This window comes from Phaeoacremonium minimum (assembly GCF_000392275.1).
Source record: "Phaeoacremonium minimum UCRPA7 unplaced genomic scaffold PA7_03_scaffold_330, whole genome shotgun sequence".
Taxonomy (NCBI): Eukaryota; Fungi; Ascomycota; class Sordariomycetes; order Togniniales; family Togniniaceae; genus Phaeoacremonium; species Phaeoacremonium minimum.
In genome coordinates this window covers 19,672-37,861 of record NW_006921234.1, presented here as the reverse complement: position 1 = coordinate 37,861, position 18,190 = coordinate 19,672, and the positions used below count along the sequence as shown (strand labels likewise).

The window sequence follows — 18,190 nt, the reverse complement described above, 5'->3', positions numbered from 1 at the left end:
TATCTCTAGTACTTTGATGTGCTTGTCTATACCTCTCCACTTTCCCGTACTTTGTGCGGCTCAATTAGCAGCCTGTTGATCTATCACGTTTGTAATTGACATATAACACTGGGCGTAATATCATGATTTACCCAGTCATATCTAGTGTAGCTCGATCTCAGCGTCGCTTTCGAATTGGCTAACCTCAGCCACATATCGTAATTATCTATGTACTACCTGTGGCAGCAATGAAACTTACTATTTGAAACTCTATTTTCGATGAGACTATGTGGTCAGTTCCCAGCCCCCCCCCAAAAACAAAAAAAAAAAAAAAAAAAGAATTGGGTTGGATATTCCACCATAAACACGAATATGACGCTGTGACATCGTTGAATACTATCGCCATAAAGGTATACGCTATGATGAAGCTATCGTGGAAGCAAAAAGTCATGTTCTCATACTTAGTAGAAGTTGGCTATTTCTGATAGCTTTCAATTGTTCACTGTTGCCCATCCTGAATGTTTTAATTATACATCTCGCCTCATACTGTCACCACCAGACCATGACTCAGAAAAGCCGTCTACCATGTTGGACAGGCGTTGTAGGGGATACGAGACCGTTCTGCTCCCTCTCATCTACCGCAGAGTTCGTGCCTAGAGTAGACACGTATGGTGATGGTGGCGACCCGTCTACAGGTTCTCTTTCGCCAAAGGATGGCAAATCACCCACAGTCGAGATTTCGCGGTTCGGCTCTGCCGGTCTCTCGTTGCCTCCTGCAACTTCACTGCCAGGCAACTCATAGACTCCAGGATTCCGAGCGGTCGGGTGTGGTTCTTGGCTCAAGCCATTGACTTCCCTGCCGTCCAGTTCTGCATTCGGTCTTACATGGGTATCATGGCCGTCCAGCTCAGGGGTAGAACCCCCGCCAGCGCCCGCCGCGACTGCAAACGGTCTTGCAGGAGAGTCTGCTGTTGACCTTGAGTATTCCGCCGTTGACCTGGGAGCAGACACATCTGCTGCGGAGAATGGAGTCGAGTGGTCTGTTGAATGCGGATTGGAGTTGAAGACCGGGCCCTTGAGCACAGATTCGTCGGGCGCTGGTTTCGGCGCTGCCACTGCATACCCTCTCTTCATCCACTTTCTTCGCTTGCGGAGAATCACAAAGGCGGCTATGCCGGCGACAATAAGGACAGCTGCTATGCATCCCACGACGATACCGGCTATGGCGCCGCCACCCAGGTGTGCCCTTTTGGAAGAAGACGAGCCTCCGCCTCCGCCGCTGCCGCCATCTCCACCACCGCTGGTAGCCGAGTCCGAGTCTTTGGATAATATTGTGACAATGTTTTCGTCAGCACCCTCGTTCCATACACATGCAGAGACGTTAAACACCTTGCGCTCGTAGTCGGCAGTGAGATAACTATAAGGAATCAGTACCACTTCAAGTAAATGAGACTCTTAGAAAGTGGTAACCTACGCTTCTTGAAGAAATGTCCGCCCAAGAGTGTATTGTGTCGAGTCATTTGCGCGTTTGAGGGGGAAATAATGAGTACTGTTGTCGACAAGGGGATACTCTGCTGTGAGGCCGAATGCTGCGTACGGAAGAGTTATCGACACACTGTCTCCCCCTGCCTCCACATCCGATAATCTGAATGATACCTGTGCATTGGAGTCGAGCAGTGTGTTGTGATATGTCTCGTTTATCAGATATAGGCCGGAGTCATTGTCAAGAGTCAGGCCAAACGCTTGTTCAAAGGCATCAACGACATCGTCTGGAAGCCAAATGTTGGGGTCGGTGGAGTCGATGTATATGTCTATAGAGTCGGAAAGCAGAGTTGTCGAAGTTGATCCGCTATAGCTTATGGATTGCAGAGAAACAACTAGGTCCCGGGTGATATCACCTGCCATTGTGAAAGAGACAGTATTTTCTCTGAAGCGTGAGGTGTCATATCCAGAGAAAATCAATTGGCCATATACTTGCTTGAGCCCTATATCGATTGTCCATTAGATCAGCACTGCCATTGTAGGCTTCAAGTGGTGCACTTACGATATTGAGCTCCAGCAGTATAACTCCAGCTTAAACTTGGGATCTTTTTCTGGTCCTTCAGCGTTGTGAGAAACGAAGGCGCCGAGTAATTACCCAGTACGCTGAAGTTCACTGGCTGATTATTGAGTCCAAAGATACCGCTATAATTATCACAGGGTTAGAGTTTAGATCAAGATAGTTTGAGAAGAATGAGGTCACATACAGATAGAACGGCTCAGCTGTTGCAATACCGGCAACGGTCTGGTTCTCCAAGCTAGGTCCTGTGAGACCTATCCCCAGGTGTTCTAGACCAAACTGCGCTCTCTGTTTGTATCCGAGATTCGCTTCGAGACCAACTCCATTCTGATTGATCTCATAAGTGCCCGCGTCCTGCCAGCTCGATGACTTATTGATGTTATATAAGTTGCCCCTTGATACTGCGCAATCATCGGGGACTGTGGCAAATACAGATGTCGAGCAGGCCAAGTCCGACAAAGGGACCAATGACTCTGGGGAGGCCGTTGAGACGAGGACTCTTATGTCTTGCTCTGGTGTGCCAACTCGAATGTCGAAGGTGCTCCATGGCCCATCATTGCCTTCACTATACGATTCTTTAGCATGTGACAAAAGCCCCTGTGAGCATCTCAGGTAGAATTACAAGTATTCACTTGCAGGAATTACGAGAGCCTGAGGTGTATCATCTGATATCGACTCTGCAATGAGGGCCGCAAATGTCCATATTATTGCGGCAAGACGACGCATTGTGAATTGAAACGCTGTACGAAGAGCAAAACCCTCATTAGAAACACATCGGTTCGAAAATCAGACTGCACTTTTTTTCGATCAGTGCTTATTTGAATTGAGGAACTGGATTGAATTGACTATGACGAGCATGAGTGGGCGTGCGACCGGTGAGGAGTCCGTTCGCTGTTATTGAACAAGATTTGCGGGCTCGGGCTCACACAGTCACACTCTTTGAGCGTTCTGACAGCTGCTGCACCCGCATTGGCAGCCCAGCGGCGGCGACATCCTGTTCGCGTGGCCAACGGCAAACGGCACATCATGACGTACAACTGGACGTATCAGTCCTCGTGTTGACCTCCGGAGCTCAAGCTCCAGTCGGCGATTTGTTGCTTGATGCAGAATTAGTTGGCAGGGAGAGACGTCACCTTGCAGCGGTTTCCCCTGGTCCAATCCCTTCTAGCGGCCAATTAACGGCGTGAGGCCCAGTGTCGATTAGCTACATTTGGGGAACCCCTGTCCCATAAATCCCATAATAGCTTAAAGCCGCATGAAGCTGGCCGCTCTTAGCCCATCCTGGCGCCCATCCCCCGGTCCATACGCCAAATATGACAGCATGTAAATGTAGGAAGAACCGGGAATTGGAAACCGGTGGTTGCCATCAGGTTGGGCTATCGTTGATTGATCGATTGACGGATGGTGGACCAGCCATTTGAATAAATCCCATATAGAAATGCATGCGGCCTGCTTTCTCTCCCTCCCTATGTTATGTTTTCGCTTCGTTGCGCATTACAGCCTCTAACATTCGTTAATCATCGTTCGCTCAACTCAAGAAAGTTGTTGATTTAGAGCTGCAAAGATGTTGTCGCCTTCAAGCACTTGGGCATCGCTTGGATTGGCCCTGATCCTGTGTATTCAGGGCTCATTCGGCGATGGTAAGTGGCAAATCTGACTGAAGCGGTCTCATCTGAATCTTCTAACAACCTCATACAGTTCATCCCCGTCAATCGCCAAATGTCACGGAGATCGAAACGGAGACAACGGTTATATATGATCCTAGCTGCTCTAGCGATGTCACCATCATTGACAAAACGACAATTCTGTCGCCCACGACTGTACCAGTAACTCACTACGTCTCTGTGCCGGTGACGCACTATGTCGATGTCACCTATTATGTAAATATCACCTCAACCAGCACTTTCGTTGAGTCCATCACCGAATCCACGACGACGACTCTTCACTACACCGTCTCAACCACAGAGACAGACCTAGAAACTGTCTCATTCACGGAGACGGATCTGGATACCGTCTCAATAACAGAAACGGACCTGAAAACTATTACGAACACGGAAACGGACCTAGTAACTATCACCAACACGGAAACGGACTCTACAACGATCACCGAGACGACTTATACGACTACAACTATCTTCTCGACGACGTATGACCCGTGTCCGACGACTTGTAGCATGTAAGTCTTCAGTCAAATGTACCCAATTTTTGGGGTAAGTCATGCTGACAAACTCATTTCAGTTCCGCCGGAACTGTCAACCTGTACTTCTGGCCAACGGACAGACCCTACAGTTATCCGACCACATATGTCGACACGAATTTGGGCTACACCTTGTAAGTCTTTTGCCGTAATTTGAAAGAGTTCTCGTCTAATAGTGCGATAAATAGCGTGTCGCCATCGGTGTACATGTACATACCCACTGCAGTTGGAACCAATTCCCTAGGACTCGTCGGGCCGTCGACCTCGAAATGGATGCTTCCTTTAGATTTATTCGAGGTCTCCACCATTGTCGATGGATCCATCACACGGCAGCTTACTCTCAGCGATTTGGGTACAGACTGCCCACAGACCGCCGACCCTACCGCCATCGCCACCATGGTCGACTCACGCTGCGATCCCATTCTCGCGGCTCCGAAGCAGGTCAGCTCATGGGCATATCCATGCAACGCCTGCGGTCGATTCGGTCTGTTCGATCCGCCGTATGCGGTTCCCACTGTGACGGGTGGCCTAATTGAGCCTACAACAACAGCAACCCCAGCCCCAATAACTACAGTCACCCCGGCTCCTACACCCACTCCTGAAGTCGGAGTTCTTCTAATTGTATATTATTCCGATGGAACCCCAGTGGCTACGGCCACAGTCACGACTACAGGTGCAGGCGGCACTCAGACCAGTTCTGTCGAGATTTCGGCCACCAGCGTCGCAGTCTCGAGCACTGCGGTCGAGACTACTTCGGAGTCGGCAGCACCAGTGAGCTCCTCGTTGAGCTCGTCATTGCCAACCACCACTCCAGTAGCCACATTCTCTTCTTCGACGTCAGTCTCACCGACAACATCGGTGGTGACAGCGTCTGCCACAAAAGTGGCAGGCGGACTTGCATGGTTGATTTCAAGCATCTTTATCGCAATATACCTCATGTAATGAGATTATGACTTGGAGTTAGGGAAGGATATCAGGATATAGGATTAATTACATATACCAATCATTTACGATGATATGCAACCATTTGCGCTGGCAATCAGTGCAGGAGCAATTCGCTCTACCCATTTTACAGGAATAAACATATGAAGCCAATCAGAGCATTTAGCAACTTGGAGAGTGATGCCTGTTTTGATATGCTAAAATTGTGAAGCACAATCTCTACAAACATAACTATCATATTATCCACTTCTTAAGAGGATTTATCCTGACATTGTAGACCTCTTGTCCCAGTCCCTTAACCCTCGGCCGCTGCAAAACTCCCATCTTTCTGATGTTATATTCCTCCATCCACAGCTCATGTTCCGCTCGCCATGCATTGCTCGCTACCCATTTGGTGGTTCCATCTGGCTTGTGCAGTGTCCCAAAAGCGTTCTCGCGATTTCCAAAACATGTAATTTGCACCTGCACCCGCTCTCCCGAGGCTCTCTTGCCCAGACTTATGACGTGGGGATCGACCGCAATGATCTGTTTCCGGAGCTGGGGATCTCTATGATCTGCAACCTCAACTTCCAGAACTGGGCCAGCAAACCTTGGTAATTCTAGCCACAAGTCCTGGTCTTCTTGTGTATTTGCAGAGAATGAACAATGATAAGTGACGTTGCCCGCATAGAACGGCAGTCCCATTGTAGTCCAGTCACCAAAGTTGATCTTTAAGTCGAACGGCTTAATAGTGGTCTCGCGTCCCCGTATGTCCACGCTGAAGTTTCCCAGAAGGTAGACACGCTCAATATTCGTAAGTAGTCCAAAGGCGTATGTGAGTTCCAGTTCGTGTTCTCCGGCTGCGATCGGAGGGAGGTCGACGGTATGAATATCTTCGTCCACCCACCATCCAGAGACGGTTGTTGGCTGACTGAGATGAGCACCATCGATAGCGATCCTGACATTAGGTGCATCCTCAATAGCAAGTTGCGTTCCCTTGATGGGGGTTGTTGTAACGAACTTGAATCGTACAGTTACATCTGCCTTGGGCTTGGTCTTCTCTTCGGGTTGCGACCAAGGCTGACGGAGAGCCTCTAGTTTCAGAGGCAGCTGCAATTCGCTGCGAATGTCATTTTCCAGTCGAAGAACTTCTCCTTCCTTGGACCAGTCTCCAGAACCGATCTTATAAGAGCAGAAATCTAGAAGGAGCACGTTTGGTTCGCTAAGTGTGACTTGGTCAAGAGAGACATCAGTCCCTAGCGTGCGGAGGGAATTCCGCGGCACGAATTGCTGGCTCGACTCTGACGTGGAGGCTTGCTTGGGTGCCTCAATAACAGAGAGTCGAAGCAAAACGCTTCCAATAGCCTCAAAGGTCCACTCAATAGTGGTCCACCCATTCGCAACTTTGGATGAAAGAGCTCGCTCTTCACCTGTAAAAGTGTCAAGCAGGGTAATCTCATATTCGCCACGAATATCAATTTTCGTGGGATAGTAACGGACCCGGTCTGTGTTGCAGATGAAGACATATTTATTATCGCCATCATCTCGCATTTGATACAGAATTTTATTGGAAGGGACACCCTCATCGGTTCTGATGCGAACATCTCGGAACGGTTCAAGAGCTTGAAGGATGTGGAAAGAGCTGAACTGTATAGCATCGGCATAAGGTGTGCTGACAACACCATTCGGCGATGGCATGGCGTCAACAAGTGATGGTTGGCTTCCGGCCACAAGGACGCGGCCACCATTCTGTGTGAACTTCTCCAGTCGTGTCAAAGTAGTGGATCTTATGGTCCGCAGATTGGGGACAATGACGACCTCATACTCCATCTTGCCTACCGGGAGTTTGTTTGACGTGATGGACTCGATACTGCACTGCTCTGGGAGCAAACTCTCAGATACAAAGTCAAAGTCAACCAGGCCGAAGATGAGCCACTTTGTCAAGTCTTCAAAAGCCTGGTCTCTGTACGCCATCTCATCTGCGTTCGAGTCCATTGGCCCGAAGCACAGCCAGAAACTCTCGATAGGATGAATGACCGCCACCCGAGTCACGGGCTTGCCGCGCGTCAGTGTGACGTTAAGTCGAGAGAAATGGTCTTCGATGTATGGGTACTGTTTGTACCAGTTGCTTTGGTATCCAATGCATGCTGGGTAGTCTCGCTTGCCTTCACCGGCCATGCTGACCCAGGTCAGATGATGAACTCGGAAGGTGATACCCAAAACAGCCTGCCAGTCTCCACTAGCCTTGTGACCAGCGAAATCAAACGTCCAGTTTGTTACGCCGTCTACATAGTTCAGTCAGTATTAAGCAAAATAATGCTAATGATAAGGGCGGCTTACATATCTCACTCATGACGCCTCGAGCGCCATTCTGCCGGGCGACACTGCTGCATTGCTTGACAGTATTGAACTCAAATGCATCGCTCAGCATGTCAACACCGGGAACATCTAAGCTACGATAACAGCGCATTGCCTCTCCAATCGCTTCAGTTTGAGATCTTAGTGTAGGTTCCCGCATCATATGCCCACAGAGCATAATCTTATGCTCTTTGCACCAAATTGCAATGTTATCCATGAATGCGTCAACGAATGTCTCGCAGACGTGGTTGTGAAAATGGTATCTCGTCAAAGTTGATGGAGATGTGGTGGACTTTTGTTGAACATCCCATATTAATTCTGGCAAACGATCAAGCAGGTCGTAACCATACGTTTGAGAAAATGATTTGCCAAGGTTTGTCGTCCAAGGAAGAAAGATGTCCGATGTGTCGGTTGCCTCTTTGAGACCGGTCTTGTGGGCGAACTGTGGTTCATCGGTAAAAATACTCGGTACCGTCGACCCGAACATGTCTGATAATGCGTCTGCGTAAACTTCATGAGTTGTCTCGATGAAGCGCGAAACAGCCTTCTTGTTAAGAGTATCGATGTACGCTCCCGTATTGAACCATTCAGAATTCGGATTCGTTTCGATGTATGCATACCAAATATTCCTTCCCGAAATTTGTTGGTCGTCGTCACTGAGCCTCTCGGCTCGAATCACGGTGCTGCCGGAATCCTCAAAAAAGATCTCATATCTAGCGACGAGGTGTCCCTGCTCGCTTCGTACGGCGGAAGCATTGGCTCCCTGGGGTAGTCTTTTGCCGAAATATTGTTAGTGGCAGATAAACAGGTCAGCTAACTAGGGATACGTACTTTATCTTCCCAGCTGCGCCATACTTGCGAGGAGTGATGAGCAGATGAAGAGCTCGATATTCTGGATTGTCTTTGGTTACCAAACCGCCTCCATACCCACTAGGCCAGCGATCTTCGTCATACAGACACGCCAGCATGCCTTTTTCGGCTGCTCGTTCCGCACAGGCCCTGGCATGGGCCATAAACTCAGGACCCATGTAAGGCGTGCCTAGTCCAGTTCGAGAATGCATATGAAAGCCTCCGAGACCCATGTCTGCCATGTGGTCAATCTGCCGAAGGAGCTGGTCTCTCCTGAGGCGATTGTTCCATGCCCATAGCGGATTTCCTCGATACTCCGAGGTTGGTGATTGGAAGAGAGCATGATCGAATGGCAGGCTAGACTTTGGAAACAGAAGGGGGTTCACCTTCTCTCCGTTTTGTTGGCCATTGGCCGTACGAGACGAGTAACCCATGGCCATGATTCGTCCAGCAAACAAGATCTTTCAAGTGACGAATGGAAAGAGTCTCTCAAGTCATTCTCCCTATTCTCTACGGTGCAAGTCTAGAACACCATGAACGAGGGGATCAGTACGTCCACATAGTCTTTGCAATGCAAATACAGCAGCTTTCTTCAGGTGTCTAGCCTCCTGACGACGAAACTGGCTCGGTTGATGTTCTCACGAAAGTTAGCGGAAATGCCCTCTTAGTTCGGTGAAAAGAGGTTTGGCGCCGAGTAGAGGCGGAAATGTAACCGGAGAAGCAGAGACCCGCTCATACAACCCCCGCATCCCCGGAGTGACAGTCCCCACAGCACAGTTTTGCGGGGTGTTCCACGAGCAAAGTCAGATGCCCCGAGGGATACACAACAGGCGGTTTCCGGAGGTCTGGGGTTGCCCCTGCCAGAGTCTAGCAGTGGGTTTATATACGAGGATGCGGATCCCCTGGTGCTTTGGCTTGCTCAGAACACGGCAACAATAGTCTTACATGCGTTGGGATCATTGTCTTTCTGCTTGTCCTTTCAGATCCGGCTCGTGTCAAGATGACTGTAGTAAAGCCACAACGTGGCCATCATGGCAACACCAGAAGTTCTTTGCTTGCCGCCATGGGCATCAGTATGGGAGGGTATGACTGCTTTTCTCCGTTGTTTTTCATCGTCTCGCTAACGACTTGTGAAGACTTCTCTATGGTCTTGACAGCGGAATCATCGCCACGACCATTGGCCAAGCCTCATTCAAACAGTACATGTACGGCGGGCCCAAGGGCGATCCATCCCTGACTGGAGGCATTGTCTCTTCGTATTATGCCGGAAGTTGCATTGGCGGTCTACAATCAGGATGGCTAATGGACAGATGGAGTCGTCGTTATACTGTCCTCATAGGTGCCATGGTCAGTATTGTTGGAGCGGCTCTGCAGGCCGCAGCCATCAATCCGGGCATGATCATTGCGGGTCGTATACTCAGTGGTTGGTCCACAGGTGTTCTCTACTCTGTGACTCCCGTCTACTTGGCCGAGGTTTCACCGCCGGAAAATCGAGGTTTCCTAGTCGGCTTGAAAGGTCTCACCAACGCCTTGGGCTTCTTCTTGGCCAATTGGATTGGCTATGCCGGCTCTTTTGCTCATGGCAATGCCTCTTGGAGAATTCCCCTGGCTATGCAAGCACCTCCTGCAGTTGGTCTGGGTTTACTCGTGATCTTTATGCCCTTTTCTCCTCGTTGGCGTGCGTATACCTCTTTCTATCTGTCAATGCGTTGAACTAATCTGTCTGCAGTGATCAAGCAAGAAAGATATGAGGAGGCTCTTGGAGTTCTTCAGAGGCTTCATGGAGCGCGAGGCGAGGACTTTGTACAGAAGCAATACACCGAGATCCGAGACCAGCTAGCTTTAGAGGCAGATATTCGCAAGAAGTCCTCTATTCGCATCCTGTTCACTCCCCGCTATGCCCGTCGACTTTTACTAGCCTGCCTCATTGTCAACATGACGAAGCTGTCCGGTTCTCAAATTATCCAGAATTACCAAAGTCTGATGTACGCTGCTCTCGGTTTCAAGGGCCAGACTGTGCTGCTTATTGCGGGTTGCTATGGCACGATGGGCGTGTTGGGACAGATCATGAACTTGATCTGGGTTTCCGATACTTGGTCAAGACGCAGGACTATGTGTAAATTCATTCCATGCCTCAGTCGTTGCAAATCACTCACATTTTTGCAGGTGTCGGTTGCGCATCTTTGGCGGCTACTCTCGGTGTCCTCACGGCTCTCTCCAAATTCTACCCAGATGACCATAACCTGGCCGGCAGCTCTGCGGGCGTTGCTTTCATCTTCATCTTTTCTCTCTTGTACGCTCTGTTCTTCAACAGCACTAACTGGGTGCTGGTATCGGAGATATTCCCTCTTCATCTTCGAGGTACAGGTGTTGGTTTTGCCATCACTACGCAAGCCATCACTGCGATCTGGCTCACCCAAGTTTCCCCATTGGCTTTCGACAGTCTAGCTTGGAGATTCTACTTCATTTTCATTGCCACAAATATCGTCGCCGGAACTATCTACTACTTCTTCCTTCCTGAGACCAACCAGCTTAGTCTTGAGCAGATCGCCGCAGCGTTCGGTGATGCCGCAGTTGAGCCGAATGTTGGCAAGGTGATTGACGACAAGGAGAATAACGACGAAACCGAGGCGATCGAATACCAGGAGAAGAAGTAAATTGTTAGCTTTTGGAATCAGTGGAATGATCGGGTAGAATTACAGGAGGAAACCACAAGAAAATACAAGAAGGCAAATAATGGGATCAGATTACAGATGGATCAAGTTCACTCTATGAGGCAAGAATATTTTCAGATTATGCTTAGTGGTTATACTTCTTCTCTTGATGTATGCAGTTGCACTGAAGCAAAGAATTGACAATCTTCTCCAACCTGAGAATCCAGCTTATTCATGCCCAGTACATTATCAACAACAAGTCAAGACCACGCTACAGGTCCGTTATACCTACAGCTTGTTGTGCTCAAACCTCCTGCAGCGTCTTGATTATAGAGTATTATCCAGTATTCTCGGAAACATATCCGCAGAACCCAAAGGAGCCTGCTATAATCGACAAGACCGCACAAGATGCACTGTAAAATCGCTTATCCAAAGCGCTTATCCAAAGCGCATACGGGCTATTCCCTCGATTATGACTGCCAATGAATCTAGACCTCAACATGGCCGCGTTCTGGTCCCGTCTAAGCTAAACCATCGATCCACATGCTCAGGAGACTAGTGAAATGAGCTTTCTGGTCAGTAACGCCAATTGTTTCACCTTGCAGTCGACAATCCCTGAAAACACCCCGCAAGTGTCCAACAGTACCACTGCAGTCTCCGAGCCCTTGGGACCCGGATACCTGGCTGCCATGAGGTGTTCTCCACCATTACAGATCATTCTCCCTCCAAGGTGCCTAGTCTGAAGACCCTTTGCTTGTAGATGAAATCAGAGAAGGTTGAATCCCGTATTAACTAAGCCCAAATATCTTCTCCTCCTATCTTGAAAATGTGCCAAGATCCTGACTCAATTCGAGAAAGGTGGTCAACGTCCACCCACGGTTTAATTGTTTTGCCTTCAAATGAATGGAAATATGTAGCAGTTGGATTGGCAGTGTTAAGTAAGGCTATGAGAGTTCCTAATAGTCGCCTCAAGAGAGTCATCGAATGGTGCAAGCGTGCACATAGCCGAAACAAGTGCTTCGAAGTATCCTACTAAATATGAGATAGCATGTGGCTGTAAGCCACAGATGCAACATGTGCGTCTAAGCGAGACCTTAATTGCAAGACATCTTTTACCTAGGCTGAACAAGAGGAAATTCTCTCGCCTCTCCTGCGGATAAACCGAAAACCAGCCTCCGGCTCTCGTCTGAACCTCAATAACCTTGTTGTACTGTAGACCATCTATCCGTGGCAGCTAATGCTCGATTTGGTAGCCAAGTTGTTCTGTGTATGGGGTTTCCACAAATGTCTCCTATTCTCCTACTCTAACCACGATTTGTGAACCATCGGATATCGGCCATTGGGTGCATTGTGCATTTCAGTTCTGCAATAAGGCTAGATCTAATGCTCCATTATGGTTGCCGGAAATTGATATGATAGTGACCCTCGCGGCCACCCCATGACCGTTGAATACTGTCTTCACTGGTCTTGATCGGTTGTGCTAGGACCTGTGTAGTTTAGTCGTGTCTGAATGGTTGGTAATTGCAGCCGCGTTTCAACATTCGGTGGCATGGTGTAAGTGAGCCTCTTTCACCATAGAGTTGGATAAAACACCGAGAACCCATGATTGCTTTGCAATATTCGACTATTCTCGGTAATTCTGGGACCGAAGACAGATATTAGAGTATTTCAATGGGCTTTTGATCGGTATATCTACTACGCGACATCTTCATGATTAATAGGAGTTTCCGCCGACATTTCAACGTTTCCGCCGAACCATGCGGAAAAGCCGCTCGGAAATCTTCATGCCAAGAACTGTGCCGCATGAGGAACGAGGAGAATCCTCCCCATGGGACACCCATGTGGCTAACGTTTTGGTGGCTGATTTACAAGCCACAGCCATTTACAAGATAAATACTCTTTTAGGGTCGAATGCCCAAAGGAGATTCATGAAGCCAAGAGAAAGTAGCAGTGGTCTAGTCAGTTGGCGACATGGTATCTCGGTATATCAACATGCCAATAATGATGGGCTAAGGGCCATTCAGAAAGGCACAAATCGCCATCAATGAGACATGACATGGCACTTTTAATCCTGTGAAGGATAGCGCGCAGTTTAATTCATAACAGCTATGGCCCTATAGGCCGAAAGTAAATCATGATGACAACGAATTGAGGCTCGGCTCTATACTTCCTCCGTTATTGTTGAAGTTCCCTTGACTTCAGCCTCGCTGTGCTCATGATGGTGCCTGAGATGCGGCTCATGAATTCTCTTGTTAACGAAGTTCGTGAGATACTGAGAGATGTCTCGAACAAAGAGCGCAGAGATAATTGAAATGGCTCCAAATGCCAAGCTAGCCAAGTAGACCACCCTGAAACTTGATTTGTACGCTGCCATCGTCCCTTCATTCAGGGCTGTAAGAATAGTTCCGTTCATTCCTGGGACGCTATTCAGTGCGTCGGGTGTGCCAACAGCTGTAGCGTTGAAAAGATCTGGGAGGCTGCTCTCTGGAAGACCTGCGTCCGTCGTATATGAGGCAATATCCTTTGGCAAAATTGAGGTGAGTCGGTCTGAGTAGATCGCAACATAAATGCTCACTAACAATGACGATATTAGCTATAGAACAATCACATGGAGACCAGTGTCCCATTTAAGCAACTTACAGGCGATTGTTCCAGTCACAGCTCGCATAGAGGCAAAGAAACCTTGGCCGGCACCAATATCCTGGGGTTCGACCACGAGACCAGCAATGATGATTGCTACAGCTTCAATCCAACCCACAGCGACACCCGCGAGGACGGTAAGCTATTATAGGTTGTAAGACGAGAGACTTGAGAAAGGTCAGAATGCAAGGTGTACTTACTGCAATACCAAGGGCCTGTTGGTGCTGATCAACGAGCGACATGAGGGCGGCAAAAAGCGCCAGTGTAGCACTTGCAATTGTAAGTTGCCAATTTGGTCGACCCACAAGCTTGAAGAATGGCGAAACAATAACTTCGCCCAATGCTAGGCTGATACCAGTGGTGCTCTATGACAACGTAGTTAGCAACATGACGATTTCGGAAAAGCGCGTAATGTGGTCTCAGCAACACGTACCGACATCAGACCAATTTTAATATTGTCGGTCGTGAAGAAAACGGAAATTGCAGGGGGCCACAGGGTATTCAATGCATAGAAGACCATTTGCCCGACGCATCCGACAATTACAACGGCAGCAAAATTGCGAATCTTGAGGAGCTTCATGGGCATGAGAGGTTGCGACAAAGGCACATAGATTTCTGCACCAGATTAATGACCAAGCTGGACCAAAATAACTCATAACTTACCATATAGTGTAAAAGCTATCAGCACGACAGCGCCAACAATGATAGTGGCGATAACATGGGAACTCTTCCACGGATATGTGCCCTGGGCCCAGGCTTTTGTCTACATGTCAGAGGATATACGCCAATAAGGCCGGGCTGTGATACTCACTAAAACCAAGGAGGAGCAATATCAAACCAGAGCAATAGAGTAATAGGCCAACGTAGTCCAACTGCTTCATCTCTTGCAGCTTCGTCATCTTCTTGTTGATCATGTGGAAATTTGGCGGAAAGTAGCACAATGTAAATAGCACAACAGATAGGCCTGAGACGATGACATTCAACCAGTAGCACCATCTAGCATCAAGTCAGTCAATGTAGAATGCGAGGCCGGCAATCTCTCACCTCCAACCAAGTGCAGTCCTCTCAACCAATGTTCGCGCAATTGCTGGGCCAAACCCAATTGTAGGGGAAAGTCCCAGAGTGATGGCAGCTTGTCCATAGATACGGTATTTGTTAGGCACAAGTTCCTGTATAAGAAGAGGGTAAAGCTGTTGGGCGCCTCCCGCCACTCCAGTAAGAACTGTTCCTGCCACGACCACGTTCACAGAGTTGGCTGTAGCACAGATGATTGAACCGATAACTGCGAAAAGTTGTGCTATGATTATGAAGTAGCGACGGCCGATAATATCACTGATGCGGCCGAAGACGAGGAGCAAGACACCGCTGACCAAAGTGAAGACAAGGGTTACTAGGTAAATATTAGGAGATGGACCTGGTTGTGTTAGTACCGCTCTGCAACACCGTTGGGAAATCAGGAGACAACTCATACCAATATCAGCATTGATTACTGTTAAAATATTGACCGGCATGGAATATCCCACAAAGAGACTATTGCCTAAGAGGACAATAGCCAACAGGGAACCCAGAAATCGGAATGACAGCCAGTACTGGTCTTCAGACTGCTCGATCTCGGTAACCCCATCCTCGGCATGGTCGGAGTGAGCAGCCTGCGTGTCCTTCTCCGCTATAGTGCTCATTGTGCGTGATGTCCACAAAGGTGACAATTCAAAGGATGCGCGCAAGAACATTGAAAGCGGTCGAGGCAAAGACTGGGGTCTATATCATCTCTTAATCTACCCCAGCGTCCCTATGTTGACATCCGACACTCCGAGACCCCGCAACCCCGGACATCCAGAGACTCCCCAGCTTCCCCAGACCCCAGATGTGTTCTCGACCCCCCGCTCGACTCCACCTGCACTGCCCGCATCACGTCGGATACTGGTTTCCGGGCTTGGAGAAATAATAGTCTTTGTTTCATTGCTCACTAAAAACACTTTCACATGGAAACTTCCGTGGGCATGTCATATATTGAGTCGAGGTGATGAAGGCGAACTGTGGGATGAAGCTGAACTGGAAATGCCACTAGGGATTACCGGATAGCTAGGCTCGAAATGCTCGCCAATTTCCTTCTCTCTTACCCCAAGACTCCCTAAGGTAGTATCGTATCCATTCGAAGAGTTTAGTGTTACCCCGCACTTGGCAAATGCTGCCTCTCTTCATGCAAGATCCACTCCGAGATCATTCCCGATCTTTGGGTCTTCAGGGACCAACGTTCTAGACCTCGACTATCTCGCTTTTGGATTTCCTGTTCAAGTTGTTCACTTATTTTCTCTACTCATATCTAAGGCTACAAGAGATGGGAGTTTGGGGACTGTATGATCATTAGTGCATATTAGACTAAACCTCTACCAAAGATTCAATACCTGACATGGAAGTCGCTGTATGACTACACCAGCGTACGCGAACGGTCATCAGGGCGTATTTTTTCCTGCTGAAACCGTCAACAGATGCTGTATTGTGGAACTACAAAATGCTGATTACATTTTAAATCACCACTGAAGTCGAATAGCAACAGGAGCGAGCGCACGTAGTTGAACAAATTTGTCAAGTGCTAAGGCGAAGGCTTTACCTATGATTGGATCGTTTACTTGAACTACTTATCCAGATGGTACTGCTAATGATGTAAAGGTTTGATCAATATGTTAGATGGAATGATGCGAGCTGTGAAGTGATGTAATTGCGATGCATGACAAGGTGCCGTTTTAATTTTTAGTCTAATACAAAATCTAGTCGGTTACATTCTATGTTATGTTTCACCAAATGCGTGTAATCAAGTTGTAGAATTGTGAAAAGGTTGAATATATTAAGATGTATCACAATGTATATAATCTAGTCCATGAGACCCTTCTTGCCATCACCGTCAGCATCCTTGAAGGGGTTCAACCGATCCTTCAAGGAGGGCTTTTGTGCAATTGAACCCTCGGTGGTGGAATCACTGCCAAGACCTCTACGGCCTCCCGTCTCAACACCAGCGCGAGGTTCAATCTCACTATTACTCAGACCCTGGGAGCGGGTGCCAGTTCGGCCGCCAACAGATCCAGAACCGATTTCGCTGCTGTTAACGCCATGGGAGTGTGCACCTCTCTCATGAGTATGTGGATGATCCTCCCGCAGATTCTTGTTATAGTCTGAAGGACAGCCCTCGAATTCAGTTACCTTAGACTTCGCACGCCCATCAAATATCTCTCTGTTGTTCGAGAACTCTTCCATAGTCTTGGTCGGAAGAACGTGGGTGCCATGATGAATAGCCTCTTGGTGATGAGTTTCATGAATAGGAACGGTCGTGTGAACGACCTCAGGGGCAACAGTTTCCTTCTGAATCACAGGCTGGATGTGTTCATGCACATGGTGGTGGGTATGTTCGCCTCCAACAACAGGAGCGGTTGAGGAGGTATGGGTCGTACTATGAGTTGTCGTACTATCCTTGAACTTGGCCGCCTCACGCTCAAGCTTTGCACTTATATTCTTATCATCTCTATGGTCATGGACCTTGTGCTCGACAGGGACGGCATTGTGTGTATGCTTCTCAGGTCTGTGCAACATTCTGTTAGATTCATAAGGAATCCTAAATCGCGAAGACAAGAACTTACAGCACTTCCTTGTGCTTAATCGGCTGCACTACGGTTCTGTAGTGGTCTTGGTGATTCTCACGATCCACCGCTGTGGTCACGTTCTCATGCCTCTGCGGTTGAACATGTTCCTCAGTGACGGCGGGGGCAGCTTCTTGATGCACGTCGGTTGTATGCTTTCCGTCCTTAGAGACGAAGCTTGCAATTGCTTCCTTAGCTCTATTCATCGTGGAAGATTGATTGGCAAATACGTGATAATGAGAGATGTGTCAATATTGTATGAGTGTTCAGAAGTTAGTTTGCCCTTCATGATGGAGGACCCGAGTCTCCGTATATATAACCGTAACGTCCCAGCCAGTGTCATGTCCAAACTTTAGATATGGTATCATAGATTGCTAGACTTTGTGATAGGAAACATAGATGCCAACCCCCGTGGGGTCCCGGAGGCTCTTGCCCGGTCTAGGCCTTGGACCATCCCTGCGCGGATCACCCACGTCATGCACGCCAATGCTTGAGCAAGGTAGGTTAGCCTTGCAACCATTCGCGGCGATTGTCGTCAGGGCGGAGTAATTTTCAGCTCTCATGGTAAACCAACATAGGCCGTGTTGAAGAGCGAGCTGATACTCTCTGGTGATGGGACTGGTTCATGATTTCATCCCGAGAGCTTGACGCATGGTTTAGAGTAGCGGCTCAGGCCGGACTGCAGCAACCGGCGAACTTAATTCGACAGGCCGACGCCTGACCTTGATTCATGGCAGGCCATGACGATTGAATGTGAGAAATATTAAACCTTCATGAAAACGGATGGCCGGTGATGCATGAGCGGACAAAAATGGGGCGTAACGACTACGTCAATTTGCGCCTTCACGATACGGAAGGCTAATTGATTAGTCCTGGTGTATATACAATGTGCAGCAGCGGC

General features: G+C 48.5%; 5 protein-coding genes across 5 annotated transcripts; 2 read left to right on the top strand and 3 right to left on the bottom strand.

Annotated features, from left to right (window-relative positions):
* Nucleotides 1-3,602: 3,602 nt before the first annotated feature.
* On the top strand, nt 3,603-4,837 carry UCRPA7_4190 (hypothetical protein; the record flags this gene model as incomplete). Its single annotated transcript, XM_007916771.1, has 5 exons — nt 3,603-3,678; nt 3,737-4,214; nt 4,277-4,369; nt 4,424-4,735; nt 4,786-4,837. 5 exons carry the CDS (start codon nt 3,603-3,605, stop codon nt 4,835-4,837), a joined length of 1,011 nt encoding a protein of 336 aa, XP_007914962.1.
* Nucleotides 4,838-4,921: 84 nt separating this feature from the next.
* UCRPA7_4189 (putative glycoside hydrolase family 2 protein) lies at nt 4,922-7,626 on the bottom strand (the record flags this gene model as incomplete). Its single annotated transcript, XM_007916751.1, has 3 exons — nt 4,922-5,129; nt 5,767-7,441; nt 7,497-7,626. 3 exons carry the CDS (start codon nt 7,624-7,626, stop codon nt 4,922-4,924), a joined length of 2,013 nt encoding a protein of 670 aa, XP_007914942.1.
* A 1,812-nt stretch (nt 7,627-9,438) lies between these two features.
* On the top strand, nt 9,439-11,020 carry UCRPA7_4188 (putative mfs sugar protein; the record flags this gene model as incomplete). The annotated part of the gene is made up of 4 exons (XM_007916738.1): nt 9,439-9,446; nt 9,500-10,041; nt 10,093-10,479; nt 10,530-11,020. The coding sequence occupies 4 exons, from the start codon at nt 9,439-9,441 to the stop codon at nt 11,018-11,020; spliced, it is 1,428 nt and encodes a 475-aa protein (XP_007914929.1).
* Nucleotides 11,021-13,610: 2,590 nt separating this feature from the next.
* On the bottom strand, nt 13,611-14,571 carry UCRPA7_4187 (putative trichothecene efflux pump protein; the record flags this gene model as incomplete). The annotated part of the gene is made up of 5 exons (XM_007916802.1): nt 13,611-13,799; nt 13,858-14,022; nt 14,091-14,272; nt 14,321-14,413; nt 14,469-14,571. 5 exons carry the CDS (start codon nt 14,569-14,571, stop codon nt 13,611-13,613), a joined length of 732 nt encoding a protein of 243 aa, XP_007914993.1.
* Nucleotides 14,572-16,528: 1,957 nt separating this feature from the next.
* UCRPA7_4186 (putative allergen protein) lies at nt 16,529-17,495 on the bottom strand (the record flags this gene model as incomplete). The annotated part of the gene is made up of 2 exons (XM_007916759.1): nt 16,529-17,231; nt 17,290-17,495. The coding sequence occupies 2 exons, from the start codon at nt 17,493-17,495 to the stop codon at nt 16,529-16,531; spliced, it is 909 nt and encodes a 302-aa protein (XP_007914950.1).
* Between the last annotated feature and the right edge of the window lie 695 nt (nt 17,496-18,190).